At 38.0% G+C, this 15,327-nt stretch overlaps 2 protein-coding genes across 2 annotated transcripts; both read left to right on the forward strand.

Moving 5' to 3' along the window:
* Nucleotides 1-11,741, forward strand: LOC105045489 (dihydropyrimidinase). Its single transcript, XM_010923782.4, has 13 exons — nucleotides 1-188; nucleotides 290-439; nucleotides 6,897-6,948; nucleotides 7,038-7,307; nucleotides 7,454-7,665; nucleotides 8,194-8,314; nucleotides 9,218-9,305; nucleotides 9,390-9,468; nucleotides 9,858-9,945; nucleotides 10,044-10,084; nucleotides 10,192-10,244; nucleotides 10,461-10,617; nucleotides 11,360-11,741. Exons 1-13 carry the CDS (start codon nucleotides 48-50, stop codon nucleotides 11,549-11,551), a joined length of 1,644 nt encoding a protein of 547 aa, XP_010922084.1. The 5' UTR covers nucleotides 1-47; the 3' UTR covers nucleotides 11,552-11,741.
* A 750-nt stretch (nucleotides 11,742-12,491) lies between these two features.
* On the forward strand, nucleotides 12,492-13,230 carry LOC105045490 (splicing factor 3B subunit 6-like protein). Its single transcript, XM_010923783.4, has one exon. It carries the CDS (start codon nucleotides 12,625-12,627, stop codon nucleotides 12,997-12,999), a length of 375 nt encoding a protein of 124 aa, XP_010922085.1. The 5' UTR covers nucleotides 12,492-12,624; the 3' UTR covers nucleotides 13,000-13,230.
* The last annotated feature ends 2,097 nt before the right edge of the window (nucleotides 13,231-15,327 follow it).

Consider the following 15,327-nt stretch of genomic DNA (forward strand, 5'->3'; position numbering starts at 1 on the left):
AAAAAAGAATCTCTCCGTCGTCTCCTCCTCTTTGCTAGTTGCTACCAATGGCGGTGGAACGCAACCTCCCATGGAAGACGTCGAGAGAGACGAAATCCATCGTGTCGATCAACCGCCCCGAGCTCTTGCTTCTTCTTCTCCTTCTCTCTTTCCCTCGCTCGATCTCCGAGCTGAATCAGATGCAAGGCGTGAGCAATTCCGATAACCCTAACCGATTTTAAGATTCCAATCCTTTGTTTCCTGATCTAATTCGAGTGATCCTGATGAAATTTTGGTGGATTTTTTGTAGTACTGTGCCGTTGCAAGCGATTCGGAGTGTAGTCGGTCGTTTACGAAGATCTTGATCAAGGAAGGGACCGTAGTAAACGCTCATCATAAGGAGGTCGCCGATGTCTATATCGAGGACGGGGTCATTGTTTCTGTGAGACCTAATATCAAGGTCAGTTTCTGATCATAATCCTTTGTTCTTTGATACGTCTCTTGTTTACTCGTGTGGTACTACTCGTGTAATCTATGTGAGATTCGAGATATTGGAAGGTCAAATTTCATCTTTTTAGATTTAAGTCAAATTAACTTTTCCATGAATAATTGCTTGTCCTGAGTACTAGATGGCTTCATGATCCCGACTTGCTCGCTCACTCTCTCTCTCATACACACGCACATAGATATTTATCTCCTTAGTGTCCTGCATAATGAGTTAAAAATAAATCTCGGTCTCCATTGTTGATGTGTGCTTGCAGTGTTTCTGGTAACCTTGTTGTACGAATTAAACTAGCCGAAGACCCGCGCGTTGCACGGGCCGATGTTTGAAAATAGAACATATTGATTGTATCATATTAAATAGTTGCACTAAAGAGATATTCTTACAATCCATTTGAGAAGCTGAGTTGGCAACACTCCAATATTCTAATCCATGTCTAATCCACTTTCAACCCTATGGCCATACAATCCATAAGTGCATCACAACCCCTCAAATGACAAATCAAGTATATCTAAGCATGTACCATAACTATGCGAGCTAATATATTATTTTTTAATTTTAAAAATAATAATATACTAATTTATTTTTTTAAAATAATATTTTTATTATTTTTTAAATAATATATTTCGAAATCTGAATCGATCCACCAGATCAGATCAAACCTGATAAATTATCCACAAACAGAGCACGGTACTTTGTCGATTTGAAAGCCAAACTCTGCATTTAATAGTCTTCGAGCAAGGGGGTGGGATCGCCGTCCGCCCCTTGCTTGCCCATAGTGCCTCCGCCACAACCTCCCCCTCGGGCAGGGGGAGATAGAAAAGCCCATGGACTTACACATTACCCATTTTATATATTATTATTAATAAAATAATAATATTTTATTATTATTACTAAAATAATTTTTTATTATTAACCAAATAATAATATTTTATTATTAATCAATAATAATGTTTTATTATTAATAAAAATATTATTATTTTAGAAATAATTGCTTTTAAAATAATATTATATTATTAATTTTTGAAATAAATTTTTAAAAAATAATATCTTATCATAAAAATAGTATTTTTAAATTAATAATAAAAATATTATTTTTAAAATAATATTTTGAAAAAAATATTATTTTTGTTATTATTTTAAAATTAATATTATTTAAATAATATTTTTTTAAAATAATATTTTATTATTAATTTTTTGAAATAAAGTTTTTTAAAAATAATATGTTATTATACAAATAATATTTTTAAATTAATAATAAAAATATTTTTTAAAATAATATTTTTAAAAAAATAATATTTTTATTATTATTTAAAAATTAATATTATTTAAAAAATAATAATATTCAAATCATTATTAATAATAAAAGAATAATATTTTTTTCTTTTTCTTTCCTCAATTTTTTTTTTCTTTTTTCCCCTTCCCATCTCTTCCTCCTGCAGCCTCCCCCCCACCCCCCACCCCCACTACATGAGGCCCAGGTTGCGGTCGTCCGCGCCGCCCCCGCCGCGGGCTCGCCCCATCGCCATCGCTGCACCCACGATCTGCGCCACACCCGGTTCCGCATGACCACCAAACCCCCTCCCCTCCCCTCTCTCGGCTTCGTCGCCACCAAACCCCCCCTCCCCTGACTCCGGCACCACTAACCCCCCTCGCCTCACTTGGGAGCTTTCTCGCATCGGCTCTGGTGACGATGGTCCCATGCCTTCCTCCCGCCGCCTCTCTTTATCCCTCGCCCCGCCACGAGAGGCCCAGCCACGTGAGGCCCAAGCCATGGCCGTCCGTGCTGCCCCCGTCGTAGCCCTGCCCCACTACCGTTTACTCCACACCCGCTTCTGCGTCGCACCTGGCTCTGCACGACCACCAAACCCCCTACCCTCTCCTCCCCCAGCTTTGGCACCACCAACCCCCTTCCCCTCCCCTCTCCCGGCTCCGGCACCACCAACCCCCCTCGCCTCATTTGGGAGCTTTTCGACGTCGGCACCGGCTCTACGCATGACCTGGCATAATTAATTTGCATAAGGGTTCTTGGATCTCGGAGCAAAGAACCGCTGTCGAAGCCGATGATGGATCGGGAGAAGGCGGAGACTGGAGGGGAGGAAGGGAGAGGCGGTCGTTGGAGGTGTCCGGCGATGGCGTCGTCGCGGTCTTCATGGAGGATGTGGGTGAAGGAGCAAGAGCTCCTTAAGCCAACCGGCTGGAAGGCTTGAGCGGCCGAATAGGGAAGCTTAGACGATGCGTGGGGTTTTGTAACCACACACGGCTCGCTCCTTTAAAACCCTCCACACGATCCATCCTTTTTGAGATACAGCGGGGCCGGATGTAGGAAAATAAAATATATTGATTGTATCGTATTAAATAGTTGCACTGAAGAAGTGTTCTTTCAATCCATTTGAGAAGTTGAGTTGGCAACACTCTAATACTCCAATCCATATCTAATCCATTTTCAACCCTACGGCCATACAACCTATAAGTGCATCACAACTCCTCAAATGACAAATCATGTATATCTAAGCATGTACCATAACTATGCGAGTTAACATATTATTTTTTAATTTTAAAAATAATAACATACTAATTTATTTTTTTTAAAAAATAATATTTTTATTATTTTTTTTAAATAATATGTTTCGAGATCTGAATCCATCCACTGGATCAGATCAAACCTGATAAATTATCCACAAACAAAGCACGATACTTTATCGATTTGAAAGCCAAATCTCTGTATTTAATAGCCTCCGAGCAAGGGGGTAGGTTTGGTTCCGCCATCCGCCCCTTGCTCGCCCATGGTGCCTTCACCACAACCCTCCCTCCAGGGCCGAGGGAGATAGGAAAGCTCATGGATCCTTTGCTTACACATTACCCATTTTATATATTATTATTAATAAAATAATAATATTTTATTATTATTACTAAAATAATTTTTTATTATTAATCAAATAATAATATTTTATTATTAATCAAAATAATAATATTTTATTATTAATAAAATAATACTTATTATTAATAATAATTTATTATTATTATTCAAATTATTATTAATAATAAATTAATATTTTAAAATAATAATTATTATTATTTTAGAAATAATATTTTATTATTAATTTTTGAAATAAATTTTTCAAAAATAATATGTTATCATACAAATAGTATTTTTAAATTAATAATAAAAATATTATTTTTTAAAATAATATTTTAAAAAAATAATATTTTTATTATTATTTTAAAATTAATGTTACTTAAATAATATTTTTAAAATAATATTTTATTATTAATTTTTTGAAATAAATTTTTAAAAATAATACATTATTGTACAAACAATATTTTTAAATTAATAATCAAAATATTATTTTTCAAATAATATTTTTTTAAAAAATAATATTGTTATTGTTATTTTAAAATTAATATTATTTAAAAAATAATAATATTTAAATTATTATTAATAATAAAATAATAATATTTTTTTTTCTTTTTCCTCCCCAAATATTTTTATGTTTTTTTCTTTTTTCCCCTTCTCATCCCTTCCTCCCGCTGCCTCCTCCCCCACCCCTCATCCTCGCCGTGTGAGGCCCAAATCACGACCATCCACGCCGCCCTGCGGGCCCACCCCACTGCCGTCGTCGCACCCACCATCCACGCTGCACCCGGCTTTGCGCGACCACCAAACCCCCTTCCCTTCTCTCTTCCGGCTCCATCGCCACCAAACCCCCTCCCCTCCCCTACCCCGGCTCCGGCACCACCAACCCCCCTTGCCTCACTTGGGAGCTTTCCAGCGCCGGCACCGGCTCTGGTGATGATGGTCCCATCCCTTTCTCCCACCGCCTCCCCCTACCCTCCGCCCCCATTCCGTGAGGCCCAAGCCGCGGCCGTCCGCACCGCCCCTGCCGTGGCCCTGCCCCACTTCCGTCTGCGCCGCAGCCGCCGTCCTCACCGCACTCGGCTCTGTGCGACCACCAAACCCCCTCCTCCGGCTCCGACGCCACCAACCCCCTCCCCTACCCTCCCCTCCCCCGGCTCCGGCACCACCAACTCCCCTCGCCTCACTTGGGAGCTTCCAGCGCCGGTGTTGGCTCCGCACGTGATCTGACGTAATTAATTTGCATGAGGGTTCTTGAATTCCGGAGCAAAAAATCGCCGCCGAAGCCGATGACGGATCAGGAGAACACGGAGGCTGGAGGGGAGCAAGGGAGAGGCGGTCGTTGGAGGTGTCCGGTAGTGGCATCGTCGTGGTTTTCGTGGAGGATGTCGGTCCAACCAGGTGGAAGGCTTGAGCGGCCGAATAGGGAAGTTTTGACGATGCGTGGGGTTTTGTAACCACACGCGGCTCGCTCCTTCTTTGTAACCCTCCGTGCGATCCATCTTTTTTAAGGTACACGTGGTACAACCAAACTCCTCTAAGGAGTTGAGTTGGCAACACCATAATATCCCTCGTAGAGTATCGTTTTATATCCATATATATATATATATATATATATATATATATATATATATGATAAGGGCCAGTTAAGTATTGTTGTTGTTTTTGTATGTTTTTTTTTTCCTACAAGTAAGTAAACTACCTCATGGAGATTGATGTTGCACATGGCATCCGCACCAAACTTCTGCCAATCCTTGCTTTCTGGTTTCACTTTTTCTGAAACAATAAAAGTCTTTGCTGCCAAACAAATAATTTAAAAACAAAAGGGTTTAATCATAATATCTGTTCATTCTAGTTCAATTTTCTTCTTGAACTTTTGAAAGCAAAAAAACAGAAAAGAAAAGCAATACCATGCGGGACTGCAAATGATGGAGATTTAGTACATGAACGTATGCCTGTTTCCTGCTTCTAGTAATTGAAAACAAGGGGAAAAAAGAACAAAAAGGAAGCTTTGAGAGATTGCCTTGTTGTTAGTTTATGGACCAGAACATTTATAACTATTGGAGGCGGATTTTTCTGGAGAGTATGGCTAGCGGCTTAAAATTCTTTTCCCTTCTTTCCATCTAGGATTCTCAAACAAACGAGTTATTTTTGAGCAGCTCAAGTTTGGCTTGCTCAATTAGTTAATCAGCTGGCCTAGAGCTTGGCTTGGTTTGCTTGAACTTAGCTTGATTAAGCTTTAAATAGAAATAAATAAATAATTGATATAAATTATATAGTATTTTAGTTATTTCATAGATTAAAAATATTTTACTTATAATTATTAACAATTGATATAATTTATATACAAAAGAATGTATTTAACTATAAGATTTCGATATAATGCTAGTGGATCTTTTAAATAAGTTTTTTATGAGAAACTTGAGTTTGGCTCAGAATTAAATGAGCTCACTTGAGCCAGCTCAATTACAAAATGAACCAAGTTTGAGCTAATGCGAGCTTGCGCAAGCTTGATTTGTTTGCACACCTTCTTCCTAGGGCTGCGACTAGAGTAGGTTCAGTTGGGTTGAGAGCTAACCTTTACCTAAACCAACCTTTATATCTCCCAGCCCTAGCCAACCCAACCTAATCTCAAGTTGGGATTTCTTTAGTCCAATCCAACCCAAACATCTTAAGCTAAATTTGAGTTGGGTCCAGTTCGTCGGATTAGGTCGGGTTAGGTCATGTCAATCAAAAAAGATTGGGTTGAATAAGAAAGTTAAGATAGGGAAAATGTTTGGGATAGTTTTATTAGATCAATAGTTGTTTGATTGAGGCTTCAATCATTCATAAATTTTAATAGCACATTTGGACATAATTTAATAAGGCCAAGGATATAGCTACATAAAACATGTGAATGATCAATATAAAACATAAATATAAATTTAAAATATATATAAATTGTTTGTTAATTTATATATTGAGTTGAATCAGGTAGGGTTTGTCCAGCTTGAGCTCGGGTTGGGTTGAAGGTCAACTATATTTTTGAGCCATTCCCAACCCAAATTTATAAAATTTCAACCTATCCCTACCCAATGAGTAGGTTGGGCGGGCAACTTCGGATTGAGCTCAACCCATGTTGCATCCTTTTTCCATTGTAGAGTCTCACTCTCTCTGCCTGTGTGTGGGGGAGGGAGTGGTGATCGAATCTCTTCATTGGCTTCTAAACCTGGTTGTGTCTCCTTAATAAACAATGTCCAGTCTACTTGCATGTATTTACAGTTTCAAACCATATCAAACTATTTTGTTAGCTTTATTTATCACTGTTGATACTCCTAAATCTTAACCTGTTTTTAATACCATGAATTCTAACTCCATGTTTTCTCATTCTATTAAACTTACAGCTTAGCAACCTTGACTGTACTACTAATCTTACTGTCACAGGTTTTAATTCTAATTTGGTTGTACTGAAAGGCAACTATTTTACATAAGAAACTCATAATTCCTTTAGAGGTGCTTCTTTCTTCTTTTCCTATCGGTTGTTGTTACAATATATATGCATCTGAATGTTTACTACAGGTTGGAGATGATGTGAAAATACTTGATGCAACTGGGAAGTATGTCATGCCAGGTCTGTTAAAATTTTATTATGTAGAGGAATCATATATTTTATGTCTTTTCTTTTGATAACTACCGGGTTTTCTGTGTGTATTGTAACAGGCGGCATCGATCCTCACACTCACCTAGAGATGGAGTTTATGGGAACTGTGACAATAGATGACTTTTTCACTGGTCAAGCTGCTGCATTAGCAGGGGGAACAACCATGCACATTGACTTTGTTATCCCAGTTAATGGAAGTTTATCTGCAGGTTTTGAATCCTATAAAAACAAAGCAAAAAAGGCAGTAATGGACTACGGTTTTCATATGGCCATCATAAAATGGGATGAAGAAGTTGCAAAAGAAATGGAGCTAATGGTTAAAGAGAATGGTCTGTAATTTATGCTACCCCATGGAAAATTATTCTGATTAGTGCATAAATATTTGATTTTGAATGCTCATCTGAAAACAGCTTAATCTGGCTGTTGTATTTTTATTATAATGGACCTTCCTAAAATATTCTAACATTAATATCAGGGATCAACTCTTTTAAATTCTTTATGGCATACAAAGGATCATTAATGGTCAACGATGAGCTTTTAATGCAAGGCTTGGAAAAATGCAAGTCTCTTGGTGCATTGGCCATGGTTCATGCAGAAAATGGAGATGGTGTTGCTGAAGGACAAAAAAGAATGATAGATCTTGGCATAACAGGTCCAGAGGGACATGCACTTTCAAGGCCTCCAGTGGTGATTCTCAAAACTTGTCTTTTTTACTGTGCCATGTCAGTAGTAACTTCTGATTTTATTTTCAAGTTATCTAGTAAGTCTTAGGGTGTTTTTCCATTTGACGGTTGCTTTTTGTATGTAACTTTTATCCTTCTCTTGATTTTACTGTTGCTTCTGTTGCCTTCAAGAATTTCTGTTACTTCAATATATACATTGCTACATATGTTGATATAGCTGTTAGGAGGTATGATAGTTATTTGTAATCTTTAATATTGTATGCTGTCCTTTTGCATTTGAACGTTATAACATTTGTCCTTTCTGCAACCTAATGGAGTGAGCACATTAGAACCTTGTAAGCATGCACATATACATATAATAGTATACTGACTAGAGGTAATTGTAAGAGACATGTGTTTGTTCGCCTATCAGTTGAATGTCATTCCTGTTGCTGCCATATGGTATAAGTATACAACCATTCAGTTAATGAACTATTCTCTCGGGTTCATTAGTGCTTGCAATAATTTGTGATTTAAGTTGATTCTTGTGCAGTTGGAAGGAGAAGCAACTGCAAGAGCTATTCATTTGGCAAGTTTTGTCAATACACCCTTATATGTGGTTCATGTGATGAGCATCAATGCCATGGAGGAGATTGCGAAGGCTAGAAAAGCAGGTGACATGTTTTGAATTTTTTTTTCTTTTTATATACATTTATTCTTAATACATTTAAAATATCTTTTGACATACAGTGCGGTTCCATTCTTCTAACTTGCAATATGTTTTAGCATTGGTTGTTGGAAAATGTCACAAATTATTGCAGTAGACAGATATCTCTGTGAGAGTAATATTCACCAAGTAATAAAGTTATGTAGTTGAAGTAGAGATGTCTAATACTATCGATGCTATATTTTATTGTGTCTAATGATAAAATTTCAAGATATGCTATGATCAAAACACTTTGTCTAGACCTTGTGTATTTTCCTGTAGGAAGGAGGAGGGGGAGAGAAGGGGCCCGTGTGGGAGGGGGAAGGGGTTGTTGCTTTACCTGAAAATCGCATATATTGGCATGTATGCACATTTTGATGCTTCCTTCCCAACCTATATTTTGTGGGATTGTAAATATTCAAGATAACTTTAACCAGTATGTGATATCCCATCTTTATGCGGTGGGCTTTATAAGACTCAATCATGACATTAACCCTCAATGAGTTAGTGCTGAACTGAAGTCCTGACCAAGGCAAGTTTGGGAAAGAGTAGGACTTGCAATGAAACCGAGAAGCCATGTAACGGATTGAGAGTCCTACCCTGAAAGTTAGAAAACTTCATTGTTACTAAACTTAAAATGGTGCAATGGGAGATTGAGTATCCCTCTGGACTTGGAAAGAGTTTGTCATGCAAGTTGCTATAAATCCCTCATTATAATTTATTTGTAAGCTTAAGTATATATACTTCTGTTGTTCCAATGATTGCTCAAGTTTGTTCTTGGGCATTGAACAGTTTATTATGCATTAAACCGATAACTTTTTAAACAATGTGAAATAAGTCATTAACACTTCTACTGAGTTTTATTTTGCAGGGCAAAGGGTTATCGGCGAACCTGTAGTTTCTGGTCTAGTACTTGATGATTCTTGGCTTTGGGATCCTGATTTTACTACTGCTGCAAAGCAAGAATTTATACCTTGTTTTTCCTTGTTTTGTCCTTAAGATTTATAGCAATGCTTTTTATAACGGTCAATTTGATCTTTTAGATATGTAATGAGTCCCCCAATAAGGAAAGCAGGACATGATAAAGCCCTTCAATCTGCACTTTCAACAGGAATTCTGCAGGTAATATGTTTCCTTTTTTGTGGTACTCATGTGCCTAGGACACTAGGCACATTCAGGTTGTGCATTATATTTATTTAAAAACTTGATTCATATGATTTTTGGGTTTGTGCCTCTTTGGAGGTTGTGCGAGTGGTAGGATATAGACATGTTGGCAGTCAGATAGATTTCGGTACAGTACTTGTAATTTTCATATTTTCTCTAAATGATTTGATCTTCTGCTAAAAACTTCAAATTTGGACAAAGATACTGTCAGTTTCCTCTAATGCAAATATTCGGTATTTTTTGTTGCTTTTTCTTTCAATTACTTCATTCTGATCCTGTTGTTTGTGTTGTATCCATTGTATTAAATGATGGAAAGACTCCTGAAAGATCATTCTGGTGTTTTGCAGCTTGTAGGAACTGACCATTGCACCTTCAACTCCACACAGAAAGCTTTTGGTTTTGATGACTTCCGGAAAATTCCCAATGGTGTCAATGGTATGCCTAAGAATTAGGTAACTGGGAAAGCAAATTCCACGCCTATTTTACGAAAAATTTCTAATACTGGTATTCCATTACCATGCCCCGAATCCCAGGTATAGAGGAAAGGATGCATTTAATTTGGGATACAATGGTGGTAAGCTGAAAACTAGTGACAGCTGATTTCTTAGTGATGCGTTTGTCATTTGCATAATTTGTGCCAGCAGTTGATGTGCCATTTTATTGACTTTTGGTGTGCTCTAGGTGTCTGGCCAAATATCTGTTACAGATTATGTACGGATAACAAGCACTGAATGGTATGTCATAATCATGAACATGTTCATGGCATTGTAAATTTTGCTGTTCTTTTAGTCACGTTTAGAACATTCAAAAGTTCAGCATTCACACCAAATTCAGCTGAAATTTACTTTCCAGATCTGTGCTAGAGTTATATCCATATGCTTCATGTGATATGTTTGTACTTGCATAGATCGGCATGATAGCTCTAATTGTTTAATCTTATACAATTGCAGTGCTAGAATTTTCAATATATACCCAAGAAAGGGAGCAATACTGGAAGGATCTGATGCTGATATAATTATACTAAACCCCAATGCAAGCTTCAAAGTAACTGCTGCTTCTCATCATTCTAAATCCGATACAAATGTGTATGATGGGAGGACAGGGAAGGTATAGTTGAGCATTGATACTTGTCTGGGTAAATTCAGTAGATACAGTATCAAACGTAACTTTTTAAGAACCTCATCTTAGTTCCTTCATTTCTGTAGTTTCTATAGCATTCTGCAAGCTTGAACAGATCTGTTAAGAGGAAAATATTGTTGTCCCTACTTCAGTTCCTCCTTTGTTTTTCTTATCAGAGAGAGATAGAGATAGAGATAGAGAGAGAGAGAGATATGTTAAGAGGAAAATATTGGTCTCAGTACTTTCAATTTCTCTTTTTGTTTCTTAGCAGAAAGAGAGAGAGAGAGAGAGAGAGAGAGAAAGAGAGAGAATAATCTTGAATTGTCAGTGCAGTAGGTTTTGTATGCTTTTTTAGCATAGTTGAGCAAGTGTATGAAGGATACGAGGGTCCACGTATTTACTTTTTTTTCTAGTATCCCTTTATTTTAAATCATGGGTTTTGTTATGGTTTCATGCAATTCCAACTTTGATGATCAGCATAAATGCTCGAGCTTGATCTATGGCTAGAATCCCCACAGGTTTTGTTGCATAGCTCTGTTGAGACCTTGGCGGCATTTGTGAAAGTAAATTTTAAAGTGTGACTAGATTTGTTGAAGTTCCCACTCCTTTCAGCTTTTCTTACTCGAAAAACTATTACTAGCAACTAAGTAAACCTAAATTTACCCTGGACTTGCTAAAACCCTTCTAACAATCATTATGATGCTGGCTTTTCATGTTATTGCTGGTGCAGGGTAAAGTAGAGGTGACAATTTCAGGAGGACGAGTAGTCTGGGAAGATGGCATGCTGAACGTTATGCCTGGTTCTGGCAAGTACATCAGAATGGCACCTTATGGTTATCTCTTTGATGGGATTGAGAAGGCAGATGCTGCATATCTGGCTTCCCTTCGTGCTCCTGTTCAGCGGACCAAAGCTGCAGCCTAGGGTTATATTTCCTATTGTCTTGATAATTTTATCAATAATAGAAGATACTCCCAAATAAGGTGCATGAATAGAATGGAAGCTGTTATTAGGACATTGTGTATGTTAGATGCGTGATGTGTAATGTTGAGATAATCAAGCAAATCATAATGTTTCTATTAACTGTCTGTATATATATAAGCACTTAACATTACACTTGTGCATGTAAATAAATTTATAGATGTGCCAATACCCTTAATGTAACAGTGCAACATAGCATGTTGGATAATTTCTTGTGAAATTTTTGGCTATGTTTCTGTCCATGTATCTGCCTACTTATAAAGCTTTACAGTAAGCCAGAAACTTTCAAATGAGTACAGGCGAGAACAGGAAGGATCCTGCAAAATTATATTGGGGGGCTTCAATACGTTCCTTTCCTTATGTGAAGGAATATCTTCATTATATTCAGCAACTAGACTAATCCGTAACGATCGAGGGAAAAATTTGCGCGAACAAGGTCCATTTAGATTAATTTTCTTATACTTTATGACGGCACTTTAATCCATGTCCAAAGGCTGCTGCTTTTTTCTACCCAAAAAATTAAAAAAAAGGAAAGGAATGCGGAGGGAAAAAAAAAAAAAAAAGAAGCTCCGTCCAGATTATTATCACTCCTTAATTTTGATTTTTGATAACGAAAATATGAAGCCTTTTGATTAATTGATTAGATTTTGATTTGAGTGTCCGGAAAAGCGGGGTAGGGGGGATTATTACCAATTGCCCTTTGCCCTTTAAAAGGGGGCAAAAATAGTCCCATAGCAGTAACAAGCCGAGCCCAAGAGGACTTATAATCCGGCCCATGAGATCCATCTAGAAAGTCACCACACATTTCTGTTCCCTGTATAAGACTCAACTTGACCGCCTCTCTCTCTCATCTGCTCCATCGACCGTCCGCTGTCTACCGATCCGCCCCTCCGAGGCCACCGAATCCTCTCACGAAAAAGCTTAGAAAATTCCAGCAGAAACCCCAACCCTCTATCTCTCCTCGTCGGAAGCCTAGCCCTAACCTTAGCTCCGGAGATCGACGGAAGAGGGGGTAGATGGCGACGATTAGCCTGAGGAAGGGGAACACGCGGCTGCCGCCGGAGGTGAACCGGGTGCTGTACGTGCGGAACCTCCCGTTCAACATCTCGAGCGAGGAGATGTACGACATCTTCGGCAAGTACGGCGCCATCCGCCAGATCCGGATCGGGACGAATAAGGACACCCGGGGCACCGCCTTTGTCGTCTACGAGGATATCTACGACGCCAAGACCGCCGTCGATCACCTCTCCGGCTTCAACGTCGCCAACCGCTACCTCATCGTCCTCTACTACCAGCAGGCCAAGATGTCCAAGAAGGTCGACCAGAAGAAGAAGGAGGACGAGCTTGCCCGCATGCAGGAGAAATACGGCTTGTCTTCCAAAGATAAGTAAACATCACACTAAATCCCAGAACAGGTTACGGATTGGGGGTTTCTTGAGATGCGTCTTGCTCTAAGAGGTGACTTTTACATCACTAGAACTTACTTGTATGATTTGAATGCTTCTATTGAAAAAAAAAAAAAATCGAATCTTTAGTGGATTTGATGACTATTCTGTTGGAATTTGTTTCAACTTTTGGATGATCTGTGCGTATGGATTTATATTCAGATATGTTCTTCTTCATGTGGTTGTTTTTTTTTTTTTTTTGAATTAAAGTTAGATTGCATGTACAGCTTTTAGGGTTTTGAAAGTTCGGTTGAGTTTCTGATTCTCTGTTGAATATGTGAAATTTGTGGATTTGTATCTTCTTTGCTCTTGATTCTATTGTTTTCTACAGATTGCTTTTAGGAGTTCATTGAACTCTTTGGAATTGCATGTTTTAATGGATACATAGTGAAAAGTTCAAATTTGGGGATATTGTGACTTTCATAGTTTTGTATTTTGTTGATTAATAATTCATATTTTGAGATGGATTATCTCTTGGTTTATACGAATGTGGATTGGATCTTTTGGTGCATCATGTTGGTTTGCGTTGCTTGGATCTTGTGAATTCTTTCTTTAAGGTGGTTTCCACAGTTTCATAATTCTTATATCCTAGGCAAATTAAATTATGCAGGCCTGCTATAAAAAAACTATAATCCAATCTTTTGGAGAAGATGTTATTAGAGAACAATCAAGCAAAAGTTGAAACTAGGTTCATTCTATGTGCTACTTGACCCCCTTAAAATGCTTTTATTCTTTCCTTAAACCCCTTACAAAAGCTGGCAGCCTAAATGGCTAACATCTGTTATTTGGACTCAATGTCAAGTCCAAGAAACCATGTTTTGAATCATAAGACACACTCAACATGCATGAAGTTTCCTACTGGAACTTTTTGCCTTCGCTTTTGTAGAAAAGCCATATTCGAACTATCTGAGATGTAAACTCCATTGATTGCTTATATTAATTTCGTCAACTCACCAAGTAAGATACTTCTATCTACACAAATCTTCAAATCTTCAAACCATTAGTATGGTAATATTGACTTCACTGGGGACCATCATGTTGCTTCTTTTTCTTTTTTTTGGTCTTTTGCTTTATCCTTTGCTGGTGTTAAAACAAGGTCCTTTTATCAATACTTTGCACTCACAAACCACTTGATCTGCAGCTTAACCAATTCATGATCCAAAACATCCTCCATTGAAAGAATATTTAACAACCATACCTGAAGCTCCATTGGATTTTAAAATAGAGGCATAGATAGAGGATGCTTGTTTGGAAGCACTTGTTTCATTTTCAGTGGGCATCAAAAACCATGTGGCAGGAGTATATATCTTTAAATCAACCTTTGCCACCTCTTTTTTTTTTGGTTTCTGATCTAACTAAAAAACAGCCATTTTTTAAAAGGGAAAAATTTGTATAACCTCTTGATATTTTTTGAAATTATGAAGAAACCCCCTTATCATTTCCTTTTCTGAAAAATAATCTTTGTATGAATTTTTTTTAGAAAAAAAGTTGGTAAGCAGAAGCCTCCTATGATATCAGGATGAGATCTCTGCCCTTGATGATTCCTTGGTAATCTTCTTCCTTTGTTCTTCACTCTATCTACCATCTATTCTTTATATCTCTCCTCATCTCCATGACATTGTCCATGCAATCTCTACTGTATGTTGCATATTTGCATCAGAATTTGCAATTGCTACCTCCTTTTACTACATTGTTGCCTTTGCTCCAAGGCTTTGATAATCAGAGAGCCTGGCCTCTTTAGTGATCTCAAACTGTTAATATTGGTCACTATGCAAGAGATGGCCAGTCTATGGCTTCACTTGATGGTGAGGCCTCTCCTACATAGCCAACAATTAGTGGAGGGGCAATGCCTAGCATCTTGTCATCATGGTTGTTTCCACTACCTAGGCTACCTTGCTCCTCCCTCTTCACCAACCATTCTAGCAAATGCTAGTGTTCTCTTCCTTGTCTTTCTCACTCCACCTTTTTTGCTGGGTGACACAAGGGAAAGAAATCCCCCTGTTTTCTTCTTGCTGGGACAAAATAAGGGACTTCATGTGTCCTTTCCTTGGATGAAGCCAGCCATGTCCTCATCTTTCTCCCTCCATCTTTCTTGCCCCCAATATTATGTCCTTGCACTCCAGACTGGTGTCCTTGGTAGCAAGAATGTTTCATTTAGGGTTGCACACCTGTTTTCGAAATCTTCTCAGAAAGTCGTCTCCACATCTGTTGCTAAGTGCTTCTTCTTCTTCTTCTTTTTCTTGTCTCTCCAAAGACCTGCTTCCCCATACTGGC

Source organism: Elaeis guineensis, chromosome 5 (assembly GCF_000442705.2).
Source record: "Elaeis guineensis isolate ETL-2024a chromosome 5, EG11, whole genome shotgun sequence".
NCBI lineage: Eukaryota > Viridiplantae > Streptophyta > Magnoliopsida > Arecales > Arecaceae > Elaeis > Elaeis guineensis.

Coding starts and splice junctions, on each gene's coding strand:
- LOC105045489 (XM_010923782.4), top strand. CDS start 48: ATGGCGGTGGAACGCAACCTCCCATGGAAGACGTCGAGAGAGACGAAA. Junction 440..6,896: donor CTGTGAGACCTAATATCAAG/GTCAGTTTCTGA, acceptor TGTTTACTACAG/GTTGGAGATGATGTGAAAAT. Junction 10,618..11,359: donor ATGATGGGAGGACAGGGAAG/GTATAGTTGAGC, acceptor TTGCTGGTGCAG/GGTAAAGTAGAGGTGACAAT.
- LOC105045490 (XM_010923783.4), top strand. CDS start 12,625: ATGGCGACGATTAGCCTGAGGAAGGGGAACACGCGGCTGCCGCCGGAG.